General features: G+C 45.5%; 1 protein-coding gene across 1 annotated transcript in view; it reads right to left on the reverse strand.

Moving 5' to 3' along the window:
* fmn2b (formin 2b) overlaps nucleotides 1-19165 on the reverse strand; it is a 36904-nt gene extending 17739 nt beyond the window's left edge. The window contains exons 1-10 of the mRNA XM_061709141.1: nucleotides 18150-19165; nucleotides 17559-18097; nucleotides 15676-15893; nucleotides 11448-11635; nucleotides 10650-10791; nucleotides 10233-10288; nucleotides 6258-7375; nucleotides 4684-4828; nucleotides 757-844; nucleotides 520-581 (exon numbers count right to left, since the gene is read on the reverse strand). Of these exons, the coding sequence (XP_061565125.1) occupies nucleotides 520-581; nucleotides 757-844; nucleotides 4684-4828; nucleotides 6258-7375; nucleotides 10233-10288; nucleotides 10650-10791; nucleotides 11448-11635; nucleotides 15676-15893; nucleotides 17559-18097; nucleotides 18150-18998 (3405 nt within the window). The 5' untranslated portion in view covers nucleotides 18999-19165. The remainder of the gene's footprint in view (nucleotides 1-519; nucleotides 582-756; nucleotides 845-4683; nucleotides 4829-6257; nucleotides 7376-10232; nucleotides 10289-10649; nucleotides 10792-11447; nucleotides 11636-15675; nucleotides 15894-17558; nucleotides 18098-18149) is intronic.
* Between the last annotated feature and the right edge of the window lie 233 nt (nucleotides 19166-19398).

Genomic DNA, 19398 nt, shown 5'->3' on the forward strand with positions numbered 1-19398 from the left:
TTATTTGCAGCGGCGTTTGTTTTTGTTTGCAGGGTTTCTTTTATTTGCAGTGGCGTTTATTTTTGTTTGCAGCGTTTATTTTATTTGCAGCAGTGTTTGTTTCTGTTTGCAGCGTTACTTTTATTTTCAGCAATGGCGGGTCTCGGTCACCGTAGAAACATGCTCAACATTATCTGCATTCAAAAGAAAGCTGAAAAAAAGTTTATAGGTTTTTAATATATCTGTGTTTTTCATTCACCATTATTCAAATATATTTCTAAGCTATTTAATTGTATTCTGAAGTATCGTATAACTGAGTTATCAGTTATTCTGTAAAGGCCTATGGATTGTGCTTATTTGGTTTTGTGAATTATCGTTTTTTATTGTTTCTTGTTTTTAGGAGTGGGGAGTCGCTTATAAGCCCTTGGGTTTTTATTAACCCTCCTGCTCATCTTAACTTTTTCCAGTGTACTATTCCTTTTTACGAGTGCAAACAATAAAACAGACAAACAAACAATGAAGTGATTGTTGTTTCCTCACGTTTTCATAAAGCGCCTGCAGCGTCTCCAGGTCGACGACCGAGTTGTCCAAGTTCAGGACGGCTAAAAACAAAAGAAGAGAATTAACGCTCACTTTACATCAGAGAAGACACTTTAATGGAGATCAGTGCTGTTTATTGCTTTATTTTATGTGTTATAAACGTTATAAAGAGTAAGAAACACGCAGCAGGTTCAGGATTGTCCTGGTTATTTTACCCAGAATCCCCGGCGGTCTCACCGTGCTGGATGTCCTTCATGTCCAGGTGAAGAGACGACATGAGAATCCCGACGGCCTGAGAACGTTTGTTGTTGAGCAGCTTCATCACCTGGAGAAGAACCGTGTTAGCTATTAAATTACACTAAACTACCAAACTACTAAACTAGAAAATGTTTGTTGTTCAGCAGCTTCATCACCTGCAGGAGAAGAACCGTGTTAACTACTAAACTACTAAACTAAACTAAACTACTAAACCACCGCCTGGCATTATGTGCTGTATTTCCTGTTGCGTTCATCCAATCAAAATGAAATCCGCACATATTATTGTCATAAGGTCCTTATTGACTGTGTCGTGTAACGTAGTCGTAACTTGAACAAACGCCATTGAAAGAGAAATCTGGATTTCTAGTAAAATAATCATTGGTTTGTTCTGCAACAGTGAAATTGCAGGATCAGATTCCTTTCGACAGGATAAAAACACATACACTGTAATACGTGGTGTCTTGAGAAATCTGTCACTTCGTTTTTTTTAAATCACTTTTTATAGTGATATTCAGTGCGTTTACATGGGAAGTTTAATTCCTCTTTAATTCAGAATTAAAATTAAATACATTTAAAATGAGTAAAAAATTAGCATGTAAACACCTAATTTCCGGTAGACGTAATTTCCAATAGACGTAATTTCCGATAGAATTAATTTCCGGTAGACGTAATTTCCAATAGACGTAATTTCCGGTAGATGTAATTTCCGATAGACGTAATTTCCGGTAGACATAATTTCCGGTAGACGTAATTTCCGATAGACGTAATTTCCGATAGATGCAATTTCCAGTAAACGTAATTTCCGGTAGACGTAATTTCCGATACACGTAATTTCTGGTAGACGTAATTTCCGATAGACTTAATTTCCAGTAAATGTAATTTCCGATAGACTTAATTTCCAGTAAATGTAATTTCCAGTAAATGTAATTTCCAGTAAATGTAATTTCCGATAGTCGTAATTTCCGGTAGACATAATTTCCGATAGATGTAATTTCCGATAGACGTAATTTACAATAGAAGTCATTTCCAGGAGATTTAATTTTCGATAGACGTAATTTCCGATAGATGTAATTTTCAGTGAACATAATTTCCGGTAGACGTAATTTCCGGTAGACGTAATTTCCGATAGACGTAATTTCCGATAGACGTAATTTCAGGTAGACGTAATTTCCTGTAGACGTAACTTCCAGTAGACGTAATTTCCGCTAGACGTAATTTCTGGTAGACGTAATTTCCGGTAGACGTAATTTCCGATAGACGTAATTTCCGGTAGACGTAATTTCTGATAGACGTAATTTCCGGTTGACGTAATTTCCAATAGGCTTAATTTCTGGTAGACAAAATTTCCAATAGATGTCATTTCCGGTAGACGTAATTTCCGGTAGACGTAATTTCCGATAGACATAATTTCCGATAGACGTAATTTCCGATAGATGTAATTTTCAGTGAACATAATTTCTGGTAGACGTAACTTCCAATAGACGTAATTTCCGATAGATGTAATTTCCGATAGACGTAATTTCCGGTAGACGTAATTTCCGGTAGACGTAATTTCCGATAGACGTAATTTCCGATAGATGCAATTTCCAGTAAGCGTAATTTCCGGTAGACGTAATTTCCGATACACGTAATTTCCGATAGACGTAATTTACAATAGAAGTAATTTCCAGGAGATTTAATTTCCGATAGACGTAATTTCCGGTAGACGTAATTTCCGGTAGATGTAATTTTCGATAGACGTAATTTCCGATAGACGTAATTTCCGATAGACGTAATTTCCGGTAGACGTAATTTCCGATAGACATAATTTCCGGTAGATGTAATTTCCGATAGAGGTAACTTCCGGTAGATGTAATTTCCGATAGACGTAATTTCAGGTAGACGTAATTTCCTGTAGACGTAACTTCCAGTAAACGTAATTTCCGCTAGACGTAATTTCTGGTAGACGTAATTTCCGGTAGACGTAATTTCTGATAGAAGTAATTTCCAGGAGATTTAATTTTCGATAGACGTAATTTCCGATAGACGTAATTTCCGGTTGACGTAATTTCCGATAGGCTTAATTTCTGGTAGACAAAATTTCCGATAGACGTAATTTCCGGTAAACGTAATTTCCGGTAGACGTCATTTCCGATAGACATAATTTCCGATAGACGTAATTTCCGGTAGACGTAATTTCCGATAGACGTAATTTCCAATAGACGTAATTTCCGGGAGACGTAATTTCCGATAGACGTAATTTCCAATAGACGTAATTTCCGGGAGACGTAGTTTCCGGTAAACGTAGTTTCCGGTAAACGTAATTTCCGATCGATGTAATTTCCGATAGATGTAATTTCCAGTAAACGTAATTTCCGGTAGACATAATTTCCGGTAGACGTAACTTCCGGCAGACGTAATTTCCGGTAGACGTAATTTCCGATAGACGTAATTTCCGATAGATGTAATTTACAGTAAACGTAATTTCCGGTAGACGTAATTTCCGATAGACGTAATTTCCGGTAGACGTAATTTCCGATAGACTTAATTTCCAGTAAATGTAATTTTCAGTATATGTTATTTCCGATAGTCGTAATTTCCGGTAAACATATTTTCCGCTAGACGTAATTTCCGATAAACGTAATTTACAATAGAAGTAATTTCCAGGAGATTTAATTTTCGATAGACGTAATTTCCGATAGACGTAATTTCCGGTAGATGTAATTTCTGATAGACGTAATTTCCGGTTGACGTAATTTCCGATAGGCTTAATTTCTGGTAGACAAAATTTCCGATAGACGTAATTTCCGGTAGACGTAATTTCCGGTAGACGTCATTTCCGATAGACATAATTTCCGATAGACGTAATTTCCGGTAGACGTAATTTCCAATAGACGTAATTTCCGGGAGACGTAATTTCCGATAGACGTAATTTCCAATAGACGTAATTTCCGGGAGACGTAGTTTCCGGTAAACGTAATTTCCGATCGATGTAATTTCCGATAGATGTAATTTCCAGTAAACGTAATTTCCGGTAGACATAATTTCCGATAGACGTAATTTATGATAGACGTAATTTCCGATAGATGTAATTTTCAGTGAATGTAATTTCCGGTAGACGTAACTTCCGGCAGACGTAATTTCCGGTAGACGTAATTTCCGATAGACGTAATTTCCGATAGATGTAATTTCCAGTAAACGTAATTTCCGGTAGACGTAATTTCCGATAGACGTAATTTCCGGTAGACGTAATTTCCGATAGACTTAATTTCCGGTAAACATATTTTCCGCTAGACGTAATTTCCGATAAACGTAATTTACAATAGAAGTAATTTCCAGGAGATTTAATTTTCGATAGACGTAATTTCCGATAGACGAAATTTCCGGTAGACGTAATTTCCGGTAGACGTAATTTCCGATAGACGTAATTTCCGGTAGATGTAATTTCCGATAGAGGTAACTTCCGGTAGATGTAATTTCCGATAGACGTAATTTCCGGTAGACGTAATTTCCTGTAGACGTAATTTCCGTTGGACGTAATTTCCAGTAGACATAATATCCGGTAGATATAATTTTTGATTGACGTAATTTCCGGCAGACGTAATTTCCGGTAGACGTAATTTCCGGTAGACGGAACTTCCGGTCCGCCCCCCTATCCAATCAGAATCTTCCCAACCCCCAGACCTTAAGAGGAATTGGATAAAGCCGATTAAACGTGTTTTCCATGTAAACCTCAATTCAGAATTACTATTTCCATGTAAACTCTAAAATAGTTTAATTCTGAATTATTTAATTAGGAATAATTAATTCCGAATTAAAAAATATTATGTAACCGTGGCCATTGACCCAGGAATGGCCATGAGTGTGAAGGCCCCATCAACGCTGCTTGCAGCTTTAATTATTATTATTATTATTAAACGCACAAACCTGCTTGGCCTTGGACTTTGTTATGGTGTCGGAGAGCGGCTGCTTCTTCTCCTTCACCGCCGTTTTGGAGAACAGCTCCACGAACTCGTCGAAGTCCACCGGCGGCTCCTCGATGGCCTCCCAAACCAGCGAAGAAGAAGCTTCCCTGAGGAACGCAGCATCTTAAATTACCGTATTTTCTGGACTAAGCCGCTACTTTTGTCATAGGTTTTGATCCATGCAGTTTATACAAAGGTCTGTGGATTTTTCTTCCACCGCTCGGGGCGTTCTAACCGGAATTAGAATGAAAACTAAGACAAAATAAATGCAAAGAAGAATACGCTACTTCTTCATTAGCAGATAGAAGTAGGTAGAAGCAAAGTTGCAAAGTTGCAAAGTTGCTGCCATGTTAAAAGACAGATCTATTTGTACATCATTAACAGTTCAAAGTTGTTCTGTACATGTAGTAAATAGAACGGATGCGGCTTGTATGCAGGTGCGGCTTATAGTCCAGAAAGTACGGTAGCTTAGACAAGGATGCGCTCGCAAACCCCTGTTTCATGAAGCCAGATATATATCCACTGCCTTTTTCTGCGTGAGCAAACTTTTTTATGTTTAATTTTTAAGAAACATAAAAGAAAACGTGCCTCAGGCCTCGTTTCCACGTAGCAAAAACGGTGGTGTTTTCATGTGTTTTGTTTTCAAGCTCAAAGTCACCAAAAACTTCAAACTTAAAAAAAAACATTTCTGAAAACTCTGGCCAAAGTGGAGATTTTTCCACGTTTGCTTGTAAACGGAGAGAAACGGACATTTAGGCTTCAGAACGTCACATTATGCGACAGAAACGTCACCAGCGTCATGAGTGCGACCTGTGTTTACAATTTGTTTGGCCGCCGTAAATATTTTCTTGTATTTTACCTGTTTTATATTCTAACGTCACACTTAAAAGTAACTCCACTTCTCTGTCACTCCAAACCAAAGACTCTTGTTCATCTTGGAAGTAACTGGAAGTTACTCGTGTCATTTGTTGTTTTTTTCCAGGATTGTGATTGGCTAGCATGACTTTATCTTCTCGTTACACTGCCCCCTGTAGGTTTGGCTGCTCATAGCACCTTAACAGATATTTATGCAGGTTCCTGGAAATGATGGGATTTTACAAAACAGAGGGGGAAATATCTTTTTGAGAAATTTTGAGAAAAAAGTCGAAATCTTCAGAAAAAGTCAAAATTTTCAGAAAAGAGTCGACATTTTGAGAAAAAAGTCGAAATTTTCAGAAAAAGTCATAATTTTCAGAAAAGAGTCGAAATTTTGAGAAAAAAGACGAAATGTCGAGAAAAAAGACGAAATTTTGAGAAAAAGTTGAAATTTTGAGAAAAAAGTTGAAATTTTGAGAGAAAAGTTGAGAAGTCAAAATTTTGAGATAAAAGTCGAAATTTTTTAGAGAAAGTCGAAATTGTGAGAAAAAAGTTGAAATTTTGAGAAAAAGTCAAAATTTTGAGAAAAAAGTCAAAATTTTGAGAGAGAGAGTTTTTGTAAATACCGGCTACGTGGAAACGTGGCCTCAGTGAAAATAAATAAATAAAAGACATCATTACTTTTTGCTGTGAAGCTGGATCCGGGTCCAGTAGAGAGGCTTCATGGGCCGGGGCGGCTCCAGGGCCGCTTTCCTGGGGGGTTTCTCCTGAACCAGACCCAGAGAGAACAGGCCCGGTGGTAGGGGGGGCGGCAGGGAACCCAGGAACCCTGGACCCGAGGGGAGGCCAGCGGCCCCTGGTGGAGGAGGAGGGGCAGGGGGGGCCCCAAAACCTGGGGGGGGTGGTGGAGGCGGGGGTGGAGGAGGGCCTGCAAGTCCTGGTAACGGAGGAGGTGGAGGAGGGCCTGCAAGTCCTGGTAACGGAGGAGGTGGAGGAGGGCCTGCAAGTCCTGGTAACGGAGGAGGTGGAGGAGGGCCTGCAAGTCCTGGTAGTCCAGGTAACGGAGGAGGTGGAGGAGGGAGTGCAAGTCCTGGTAACGGAGGAGGTGGAGGAGGGACTGCAAGTCCCGGTAACGGAGGAGGTGGAGGAGGGACTGCAAGTCCTGTAAGTCCCGGTAACGGAGGAGGTGGAGGAGAGACTGCAAGTCCCGGTAACGGAGGAGGTGGAGGAGGGACTGCAAGTCCTGTAAGTCCCGGTAACGGAGGAGGTGGAGGAGGTGGAGGAGGGACTGCAAGTCCCGGTAATGGAGGAGGTGGAGGAGGGACTGCGACTCCCGGACACGGCGGGTGAGGAACACCTGAACCCAGAGTCTGTCCAGGTCCGGGCGTAGTTCCCGGCGGATGCAGCAGCCGGCAGGAACACGGGAACCCGTTCTGCCCGGTCGGGGGTTCCGTCACGCCTCCACCCGAACCGCCGAACGGCACCTTGAACCCGAAGCCGTCTTCCAGCGGCGACGTCTGCACCGACTTGACGTCCAGCGAGCTCAGTGAGGTCAGCGAGGTCTGCAGGTGGGCGTCGCAGAGCGAGACCAGCAGGCCGCCCTCGTCCCCCCCGACCTCCCGGTCCGTGGTCTGGGCGGGTGGGGGTTTAACACTGTCTTCATCCAGCAGGGGGGGGTGGCGCTCCAGCTCGGCGATCTTCGTCCTCAGGTCCTCGATCGTCTGCTCCAGCTGCTGGATCACGTTCACCTGCTTCTCCTTCAGCCGGACGGACGGATGAGTCGGGTCCGACGGGTCGTCCTGCAGGACGGAAGGTTCTACGTTATTGACTAGACTAGAGATGAGCCGTGTGTTTTATTTTGAAAATCCATCTGATTTTCTTTGACATTCTGATGACTGGCGTCAGTTACGTCTCTGCTAACGTCAGTTACGTCACTGCAAACGTCAGTTACGTCTCTGCTAACGTCAGTTACGTCTCTGCTAACGTCAGTTACGTCTCTGCTAACGTCAGTTACGTCTCTGCTAACGTCAGTTACGTCTCTGCGAACGTCAGATACGTCTCTGCGAACGTCAGTTACGTCTCTGCTAACGTCAGTTACGTCTCTAACGTCAGTTACGTCTCTGCAAACGTCAGTTACGTCTCTGCTAACGTCAGTTACGTCACTGCAAACGTCAGTTACGTCTCTGCTAACGTCAGTTACGTCTCTGCTAACGTCAGTTACGTCTCTGCTAACGTCAGTTACGTCTCTGCTAACGTCAGTTACGTCTCTGCGAACGTCAGATACGTCTCTGCGAACGTCAGTTACGTCTCTGCTAACGTCAGTTACGTCTCTAACGTCAGTTACGTCTCTGCAAACGTCAGTTACGTCTCTGCTAACGTCAGTTACGTCTCTGCAAATGTCAGTTACGTCTCTGCTAACGTCAGTTACGTCTCTGTAAAACGTCAGTTACGTCTCTGCTAACGTCAGTTACGTCTCTGCAAACGTCAGTTACGTCTCTGCAAACGTCAGTTACGTCTGCTAACGACAGTTACGTCTCTGCTAACGTCAGTTACGTCAGTTACGTCAGTTACGTCAGTTACGTCTCTGCTAACGTCAGTTACGTCTCTGTAAAACGTCAGTTACGTCTCTGCTAACGTCAGTTACGTCAGTTACGTCAGTTACGTCAGTTACGTCTCTGCTAACGTCAGTTACGTCTCTGCAAACGTCAGTTACGTCTCTGCTAACGTCAGTTACGTCTCTGCTAACGTCAGTTACGTCTCTGCTAACGTCAGTTACGTCTCTGCAACCGTCATTTACGTCTCTGCTAACGACAGTTACGTCTCTGCTAACGTCAGTTACGTCTCTGCAAATGTCAGTTACGTCTCTGCTAACGTCAGTTACGTCTCTGTAAAACGTCAGTTACGTCTCTGCTAACGTCAGTTACGTCTCTGCTAACGTCAGTTACGTCTCTGCAAACGTCAGTTACGTCTCTGCAAACGTCAGTTACGTCTGCTAACGACAGTTACGTCTCTGCTAACGTCAGTTACGTCAGTTACGTCAGTTACGTCTCTGCTAACGTCAGTTACGTCAGTTACGTCTCTGCAAACGTCAGTTACGTCTCTGCAAATGTCAGTTACGTCTCTGCAAACGTCAGTTACGTCTCTGCTAACGTCAGTTACGTCTCTGCTAACGTCAGTTACGTCTCTGCTAACGTCAGTTACGTCTCTGCTAACGTCAGTTACGTCTCTGCGAACGTCAGATACGTCTCTGCGAACGTCAGTTACGTCTCTGCAAACGTCAGTTACGTCTCTGCAAACGTCAGTTACGTCTCTGCTAACGTCAGTTACGTCTCTGCTAACGTCAGTTACGTCTCTGCTAACGTCAGTTACGTCTCTGCTGACGTCAGTTACGTCTCTGTAAACGTCAGTTACGTCTCTGCTAACGTCAGTTACGTCTCTGCAAACGTCAGTTACGTCTCTGCTAACGTCAGTTACGTCTCTGCTAACGTCAGTTACGTCTCTGCAAACGTCATTTACGTCTCTAACGTCAGTTACGTCTCTGCTAACGTCAGTTATGTCTCTGCAAACGTCAGTTATGTCTCTGCAAACGTCAGTTACGTCTCTGCTAACGTCAGTTATGTCTCTGCAAACGTCAGTTATGTCTCTGCAAACGTCAGTTACGTCTCTGTAAACGTCAGTTACGTCTCTGCTAACGTCAGTTACGTCTCTGCTAACGTCAGTTACGTCTCTGCAAACGTCAGTTACGTCTCTGCTAACGTCAGTTACGTCTCTGCTAACGTCAGTTACGTCTCTGCTAACGTCAGTTACGTCTCTGCTAACGTCAGTTACGTCTCTGCTAACGTCAGTTACGTCTCTGCTAACGTCAGTTACGTCTCTGCAAACGTCAGTTACGTCTCTGCTAACGTCAGTTACGTCTCTGCTAACGTCAGTTACGTCTCTGCTAACGTCAGTTACGTCTCTGCTAACGTCAGTTACGTCTCTGCAAACGTCAGTTACGTCTCTGCTAACGTCAGTTACGTCTCTGCTAACGTCAGTTACGTCTCTGCTAACGTCAGTTACGTCTCTGCTAATGTCAGTTACGTCTCTAACGTCAGTTACGTCTCTGTAAACGTCAGTTACGTCTCTGCAAACGTCAGTTACGTCTCTGCTAACGTCAGTTACGTCCCTGCAAACGTCAGTTACGTCTCTGTAAACGTCAGTTACGTCTCTGCTAACGTCAGTTACGTCTCTGCAAACGTCAGTTACGTCTCTGCTAATGTCAGTTACGTCTCTAACGTCAGTTACGTCTCTGCAAACGTCAGTTACGTCTCTGCAAACGTCAGTTACGTCTCTGCTAACGTCAGTTACGTCTCTGCTAACGTCAGTTACGTCTCTGCTAACGTCAGTTACGTCTCTGCAAACGTCAGTTACGTCTCTGCTAACGTCAGTTACGTCTCTGTAAACGTCAGTTACGTCTCTGCTAACGTCAGTTACGTCTCTGTAAACGTCAGTTACGTCTCTGCTAACGTCAGTTACGTCTCTGCTAACGTCAGTTACATCTCTGCTAACGTCAGTTACGTCTCTGCTAATGTCAGTTACGTCTCTGCCATCGATCCATTCATCCATCCATTCATCCATCCATTCATCCATCCATTCATCCATCCATAAGTGACTGACCTCTGAACTCTCCTCCTTCTCTTTTTCCTTTGAATCCAAGATGGCCGCATTATGCTCTGGACAAAAGAAAGGATATAAGAGAAAGGTGAGAGTAGAGTCAGCAGGAAGAGTGATGGGAACTACAGAGACCAGATCTAAACAGGAAGTCTCCATGTTTCCTGGTTGGTGGCTTCTTTCTGGTGCCGTATGTTCAGACGTGTTAATCAGTATCTTCGTATATGTACCGGTATATATAAAAAGAATACCTCGTGAGTACCAGAAATAAGCACCAAAAAAGCATAATAGTTCCTATCTAACAGGTTTGGAGCCCTTTGTGTTCATTTCAGTGCTTTTTAGTATGTTTTATCTTGTCATTTGTTTTAATACAATCTCTAAACTCTCTCTGAAAAAATCTCTGAACTTGTGCTCACGTCTTACCAGCCTCGGTGGATTTACTCCGGCTCTGGTTGTCGCCCGGCCTGACGGGAGGCCAGGAACTCTTAGCATGACTCAGCAGTTTCTTCTCCAGAGGATCCAGAGACGCCTGATTAACGGAGGCCCAAGTGTAGAGCTGGTCGTGCTGCAGGAATAAACATTAGTTCATTAAAAATGATAATTAAATAGGGTTAGGGTTATTTACAACGTTTGTACTGTATGTTACACAACTTGGATTCTCTCAGTACCATGATATTACCATCGCTGGTATTTCATTATTGTAATATGCATTTTTTTTTTGCTCAAGTCACTTTAAAAAAAACATCAGGTTCTGTGTATTATTTGTTTGTTTTAGCAAAAATTATATCAACAGTTTTAGAGGAGTTAAGTTGTAAATAACAGTTATTCAACCAGTCTGTAACGTTTACCATGACGTTTGTAAGCTGAGCAGCCTCAGAGTCTTTACCCTTTACAAAAATCATGGTATCATCAGCGTACAGAATGACAGAATGACCTCACTGATGGTAGATCGTTTAGATACAATCCATACCGCTTTTAAATGCTGCTAAATCTATTTTGCTACCATGTATGTTTTATGTTTGTTCCCTTGTTTGATTGTATTATTTGACTGAATTGTTTTAATGTTTTCTGTGGGGAATGCGGGGGGAAACTAGCATTTGTGCTAAAACCCGGTGTATCTACACTGACTAATGTAGTGTTCATTAATATGCATTGTCCCGTCTAAATAAAATGCTTTTTCCCAGGGTGTATTTGCATGTGAAGTACGAGTGCGGTACGTACCTCAAACTTGGCGGCGGCGGCAGTGGAGGTGACGGTTGCTGCAGCGCCGCCTGGCGGCTCCCTGAAGCAGGAGCTGAAGGGAAGCAGGAGGCCGAGCTCCAGGATCCTGGAGCAGAGACGCTCGGCCTCCTCCGGCTGCTCCTGCTGCTGCTGCTGCTGCAGGAACAGCTTCTCCAGGAGAGTACGACCTGGAAAAACGACCAAAAACACTGTTATTACAACTAACTACTACTACTATTACTGCTACTGCTACTGCTGCTGCTGCTGCTGCTGCTGCAGGAACAGCTTCTCCAGCAGAGTCCTGCCTGGAGACATGACCAAAAACACTGTTATTACAACTAATTACTACTACTACTACTACTACTACTGCTGCTGCTGCTGCTGCAGGAACAGCTTCTCCAGCAGGGTACGACCTGGAAAAACCACCAAAAACACTGTTATTACAACTAACTACTACTACTACTGCTACTACTACTGCTACTACTACTACTACTACTACTACTACTACTACTACTACTGCTGCTGCTGCAGGAACAGCTTCTCCAGCAGGGTACGACCTGGAAACACCACAAAATACACCTTTATTACAACTAACTAACTACTACTGCTACTACTACTGCTGCTGCTGCTGCAGGAACAGCTTCTCCAGCAGAGTACGACCTGAGGAGACGACACACGGGAGGTTTCAGAGCTGGACCAGAAACAAACGCATCAAATCTGAGCCAGATTGAACAAAGTACGGCCGAGTTACAGGCAAGGAAACCAAAAAATGCTGTAAGCGCCCCTGCTTTTTTTTTTCTTTTTCTTTTGCATTTATTTGTTATAGAGGGACAATGTACATTAATGAACATTTTTACACACACTCACACTCACACAGGAGTCGTGTCTCTCTGAGAGAGGAAGTGAGGATAAAATCAATAAAACTTGCTGCTTCGTGAAATGATCGTACACATCCAACTATTGATCGTACATCGTACAGAGGTGAAAATATCGTACAAATACAATAGTTATCGTACATCTGGCAACATTGATGGCATCGCTTTTGTCATTTCGATCTACCGGCGCAATGAACGTAATGCTGCCGTCACATTTCACGCAGACAAACATCGAGGTTCGTTTCTAGAACCCGGTTTCAGGAACGTGAGGACGTCCGCTAACGGGATCTTTACTGGCTTACAGAGTTTCCTTGCACCTGATTCCTGCTGATCAGTGATCTCTGAGGATTGGTAGGACCCTCGACCACCCTGGACCCCAACTTCCCCAACGCCCCTGAAGACCAACCCCAACACGCCTCAACCAGTGGCGAAACAACCGGGCCCCGATGCAAGATCATTAAACCCGGGCCCTGCCCGTCACAATGCAAAACAGACACGCTGTGATTGACGCAATCTCACAGCAGATGCATCACCGTTCAAATGACAACGGGAACTACTGACAGCTTTAACTCTTAACACAACCACAGCGCAGATAGATATGTTTAAAAAAAATCCACATCAATAACACAAGCACATTGCAATTTGGTGACACGGCAGAACACCACATAAAAACAATCATAGCGCATATAAAGCACATATAACCAACAGCATAACGCACACAGTGCGACAGAACACCGGCAGTGCAACAGCTGAGAATAAACCCACACAGCGCACAGATTGAAATTTGGTGGCACCACAAATAAAAACATCATAAACACGCATAAACACAAACAAACTAGTGATAGACTATCACTATAACAAATATTAATAATAATGGGTCATTACTTACAATTACAGTTTGACTTTCCGGGCCTTCCGCTGGGCAAAGTCATTAATTAATCCCTGACAACAGTTCAACTCTCAAGCCGGAATTATGGTTCCGCGTTAAATGGACGCCGTAGGGTACGCGGCGACGGGCGCCGTACGGTGCGCGTCGCCGCGTACCCTAAGCCGTAATCTGCGTTGGTGTAACGCGGAACCATAAATCAGCCTTAACTCCTTTCCTCTCCTCACTCGCCAACTCTTCCTCTACGCAAATATGGGTTACACATGCGCACTACACCGGCATCATCCGAGATCATCTATAAATTCAAATTTTTATTTAAACTAGATATATCTTTATAACCAGCCCATAACATTGATGTAAACACACACACCTCAAAAAAAAAAAAAAAAAAAAAAAAAAAAGTCCAGGGCCCGCACGTCCCCAGGTCCTGCGCGTGCGGGCCCTGGACACGTGCGGGCCCCTATGCAGTCGCATTGTCTGCATATATGGTAGTTTCGCCACTGCCCTCAACCTTAAACCCCTCAACCCCAACCTCCCCAATCGCCTCAACACCCTTTGCTGCGGCTTCTCTTTCAAACTTTTGTGAGCCGCTACTGAGCAGGTCAACACAGTCAAAAAACAAAAGACAGACGTGGATCCAGATCCATGTTTATATGTTTCACTGTGGGAAGTGGGAAACGTCCTCTCGATTTCCTGTATGTCTTGACATATCAAGAATCGACAATAAAGCTACTTTGACTTTGACTTTGACTTTGACAGAGTCACTTCCAAGTTGATACAATTTAATAATAGCGAACCACTTCAGCAGATTATACTGTTACAAGAAGTATCCATAAAAAGACAAAAAACTGTCCCGCTTCCCACTCTTCCCTTCAGCTGCAGGTTCATTAATCACTGATCAAATCACTGAAGAAGCTCTGACATAAGAAAGGAGGAGCGAAGACAAGGCAACAAACGGCCCCCACAAACCAATTCATATACACTTTTCAAATAAAGGATTACGAAAATAAAGTTTATTTAGGCTAACCAAGATTAATTTTGGCCTCAACACCCCTCAATCCTAAACCCCCTCAACTTTAACCTCCTCAACTTTAACCTCCCCAACGCCCCTCAATCCTAAACACCCCCCCAAACCTTCACCCCATCAACCTTAACTTCTCTCAACATTAACTTCCCCAACATCACTCAACCTCAACCCCCCCAACTTTAACCCCCCTCAACCCCAACCGCCGTCAACCTTAAACTCCCTAACACCCCTAAACTCTCAGATCCCTCAACCCCATCAACCTTAACCTCCCTCAACATTAACTTCCTCGACATCACTCAACCTTAACCCCATCAACCTTAACCTCCACAACCCCAGCCATCGTCAACCATAAACTCCCTAACACCCCTAAACCCTAACCCCCTCAACCCCAGCCACCGTCAACCCTAAACTCCCTAACACCCCTAAACTCTCAGATCCCTCAAGCCACTCAACCCCGAACCTCCCTAATACTAACTCCCTTCATTCCTAACCCCCATCAACTTTAACCTCCCTCAACCTTAACCTCCCCAACGCCCCTCAACACCCCTCAATCCTAAACATACCCCCAAACTTTCACCCCATCAACCTTAACCTCTCTCAACATTAACTTCCCCAACACCCCTCAACCATAACCTCCCCAACTCCAACCACCATCAACCTTAAAACCCCCTAACGCCCCTAAACTCTCAGATCCCTCAACCCCCTCAATCCCTAACCTCCCTCAACTTTAACTCCCCCAACCCTAAATCCCTCAACCCTAAACCCCTCAATCCTAACCACCCTCAACACCGCTCAACCATAACCCCATCAACCTTAATCTTCCCAACCCCCCTGAAGGCTAACCCCAACATCACTCAACTCCAACGCCCCTCGACCCTAAACCCCTCAACCCTTACCTCCCTCAACCCTAAACCCCTCAACCATAACCTCCCCAACCCCAGCCATCGTCAACATTAAACTCCCTAACCACCCTCAACCCTAAACCCCCTAACACCCCTAAACTCTCAGATCCCTCAACCCTGAAACTCCCTAACTCCAACCCCCCTAACACCCCTCAACCCTCTCAACTTTAACCTCCCTCAACTTTAACCTCCCCAACGCCCCTCAACCTGATAGGTTTAAACGAATGTTTAAATGATCTTACATTGAGTTGAGAAATTACATTTTGGTATCTTTTGATATGATGTTTTTACACCAAAGAAATAGGATTAAAAGGGTGTCCAATAACCTTTGACTCTGCACTGATGTCAGCGATGCCCCTCACAAGGAGATCTCTGACGATCAACGGAAGTCGCTCTCTACATGTTTTGGCATCCATCAATCCACAATTAGACCAACTTCCTATAAATTAACATAATTAAGAACTGGGACTACTTGTCTTTTCCTATAAGTGTTAGTTTTAAACGGACTTCCTCTCCAGCGAGCCGGTTGGTTGCTCACCTGTGAAGACGTCCTGTAGCCCCTGACCGCAGGAGGATCTTCTGGTTGGACAGATGGGCTGGCTGCCTCCTCCTCCTCCCCGGTAGCCAATCAGATCGTCTCCTGAACCTCCGTCCTCCTTCAGCCTCCGGTCCAGCTCCTCCGTCCAGTCGGCCGAGCGACTCAGCGGTCTGAAGCCGCGAGAGCGAACTCTGCCGGTTTCCTGATCGGCCGTCGTCCTGTTGGTGGAGGTTCCAGTTAGTTTCGTTAGTTTCACTCTGAAGGAGATGCTCGTTTCCAACCATTCATACCTTTTTTTTCCTTTAATGAAACATTTCTATCCTACTTTTTTCTCGACATTTCGACTTTTTTCTCGACATTTTGACTTTTTTCTCGTCATTTCGACTTTGCAGATTTCACTTATCACAGGTTCTTTTTGGAACATTACCCCTGTGAAAAACCAGGGATTACTGTGATGACAATATCTCCACATTGTGAAACTCTTGGCTCGCCATGACGGTCATGTTTTTGAACGCAGACACTGAGTTACTGAATTTAAAAAGTAATGCATTACAGTATTAGTTAGCACCAAAACTAACAGCGTTACTGTAACGCGTTACTAAATAACACGTTAGTCCCAACACTGGTGTTTTTACAGATTAAATGCGTTAGCCGTGCATCGACAGAAGTCATAATTAATAGAAAACTCGCCCTCCACAGGGCTAACGTTATGTTAGCAAGGTACGGTAACGTTAATCTCATTCATTAGCGCTACGTTAACTTAATTTTACCGTGTCTCGTGTGCAGTGTTGGGACTAACGCGTTATTTAGTATTTAGTAACGCGTTACAGTAACGCCGTTAGTTTTGCGGTAACTAATACTCTAACGCATTACTTTTTAAATTCAGTAACGCAGTAACCGTTACCAAACGGTGCGTTACTCCGTTATTTCTGCAGCTACAGTGAAGCTTTTTTTCCCCGCACACGGAGACCAGAGGAAACGTAGTGTGGATGTGTGTGCGTTCAAAAACATGACGGTCATGGCGAGACCGCGGTGAAGTTGGTTTTACGTTGGAAAATCAAGTCAATCAGAGCCGAGAGACGGCGAGTTTCGCAACGTGGAGATATTGTCATTACAGTAATCCCTGGTTTTTAGCAGCGGTTACGTTCCAAAAAGAACCTGTGGTAAGTGAAATTCTTTTTACAATTAAAAAGGCTTCAAATTGCGGAGATCAGCACGTATTCCACTGCTCTTCTGAGCCGCTGCATCCCGACTCTGTGGCGTCTTTTTCTCCTAAAGCCGCGGTGCAGGGGTGTTTTTTCGAGAGAAGAAAATAGTTATGGGTCGTTTTGTCGCTGTTTTTGATTCTGGGCAAAAATATTCTTATAAACCATTGATTAAATCTGAGACTGTAATGAACGATTCATCAAAGGTCCCGTTCTTGAGCTGCTGCTGAAGCTCATTGGCCGTTCTCAACATTGTTGCTAAGCAACCAATGTTATTAACACAGGAAGTGAAGAAGCGGGGAGACTGTTTAGCCAATCAGAATGCAGAACACGATGCACAATGTAAATCCATACAGAACCTGCTGAAATGAAGATTAGAGGGGATTAATGAGAACATTTAAAATAATGTTTTTATTTAAAGTAACTCAAGAGTTACGTTTCATAGTAACGCATTACTTTTTGGTCTAAGTAACTGAGTTACTAACTGAGATACTTTTTTAATGAAGTAACTAGTAACGGTAACTAGTTACTATTTTTCAGTAACTAGCACAACACTGGTCGTGTGACTGTCATCCGCTCTCGGAGTAAACAGCGTGTTTGACTTTTTTCTCAACGTTTTTGACTTTTTTCTCAACATTTTTCCAGTTTTTCTGGACATTTGTCCGGCGGTCCTGGTACCTGTGGCGGTGTCCCCTGCGCAGCGACAGCGGGCTGTGTGACGGGGACGAGGACGGGGACGGCGAGTGTCCGGCCGAGCTCAGCTGCCGCGTGGTGGTCTTGATGTAGGACGGGAAGATGGGGGGGTAGGGTTTGACGGCGTGGGGGCTCCGGGGGGGCCGCCGGGCCCTTCTCTCCTGGTGGGGGAACGAGGTGCAGCAGGTGCTCAGGTGAGCCTCCGACACGGTGGCCTCCGAGTCCAGGGACTCTGCGCTGGTGGCCGACCCCGGGGGGCCCCCCCAGCCCTCGTCCCCCCCCTCGTTGAACGGCCCTGAACCCGGTCCGGAGCTAAAACTGTCCGCGACCCCCCCGGGGGGGCCCACGTCCTCCGTCCCGTCCTCCGTCCCGTCCTCCGTCCCATCCTCCGCCGTCACCTCCAGACACTCCTCCACGGTGTCAGGCGGGGGTTCGGGGGGGCTGGTGGTTACCGTGGTGATCGTGGTGACCGGGGGGGCCCCCGCCCCCCCCCTCTGCAGCGGCCCTGGAGTCTCTGAGAGGCTCTGACAGCAAAGCATGCTGGTCTTTTGTGCCGGTGACAACACAAAAGGGGACTTCGGCGTGTTTATGTCCCGTCATTGTCTCCTCCTGCAGGGGGGGCCCGGCCTGGGGGGTGACGGGGCCCCGCAGGGGCGGGCTCTCGGACCGGCACAGGGTCCCCGTCTCCAGGAAGGACAAGGCGTCCGATCCCAGCTCCAGTTCCTCCAGCTCTGGAGTCCCATCGTGGCCCTCCGGCGGGGGACTGGAGGTCAAGGCCCCCCCGGGGAGCTCGGCGGCCCTGGTACCCTGCTCGGCGGTCCTGGTACCCTGCTCGGCGGTCCTGGTACCCTGCTCGGTGGCCCTGGTACCCTCCTGCTGCAGCCGGATGGCCAGCTGGATGTCGGCCAGCAGGTCCTCGTGGTCGGCGCTGGCCGAGTGGAAGCTGTAGATGTCGGTGTCGGACCCGGAGCTGGCCTTGGGCTCCTCGGGGGGCCCCGGGGGCCCCGGGGACGGCCCCCCCGGCGTCCTAGCCGCCTCCTCCGAGCCCCGTCTCCCTGGAAACGCAGCCTCCTCCTGGTCCAGACGTCCCGGTTCCCCCACATGGCCCCCCCTGATCTCCGGCGGGCCCCGGGGAGCCTCCGCTAGCAGCACGTCCTCCCTGGAGTTAGCGATGGACGCGTCTCCTCCTCGTCCCCGCAGGTTGCTCTTCCTCTTCCGGAGGGAGAAGACGGACGACTTGGACTCGGACTTGCTCTTCTTCCGGCCGGTGTTTTCCGCCCGGCTGTTGTTGTTCTTCCTCCCCCCTTTTTTCACGTCTCCTCCTCCTCCTCCTCCTCCGTCTCTCCATCCATCCTCCAGGGACGGGTAGCTGCCGTTAGCCGCCGCCGAAGCCGCTCGTCTCTGCTTGGCCTCCTGGTTCCCCATGATGTCTCAGGTCCTGAGGACCCCCAGACCTGGTCCTGGTCCTGGTCCTGGTCCTGGTCCTGGTCCAGATCTGCAGGTCTGGTTCAGGTCTACATGTCTGGAGGACGATCTCCTCCCCCGTTTGTTTGTGTGTTTGTTTATTCCTGTGACGGAGGGATGGATGCGGACGCGGATGCGGCGGAAGGAAGGATGCAGCTCTTCCTCCTCCTCCCTCTCTCTCTCCGTCTCCCCTCCCCCTTCACTTCCTTTTTTTATTAAACTTTATTAGCAAATCTTGCTATACAAACACCAACAAGGTTTACAATAGTGTGGTACGTATGAGTCTAGTATGAATAAGAAGTCATAATATCGATAATGAAGGTAACAGTCATAATAATAATAATAATAATAATAATAATAA

This window comes from Cololabis saira, chromosome 19 (assembly GCF_033807715.1).
Source record: "Cololabis saira isolate AMF1-May2022 chromosome 19, fColSai1.1, whole genome shotgun sequence".
In the NCBI taxonomy this organism is placed as follows: Eukaryota; Metazoa; Chordata; class Actinopteri; order Beloniformes; family Belonidae; genus Cololabis; species Cololabis saira.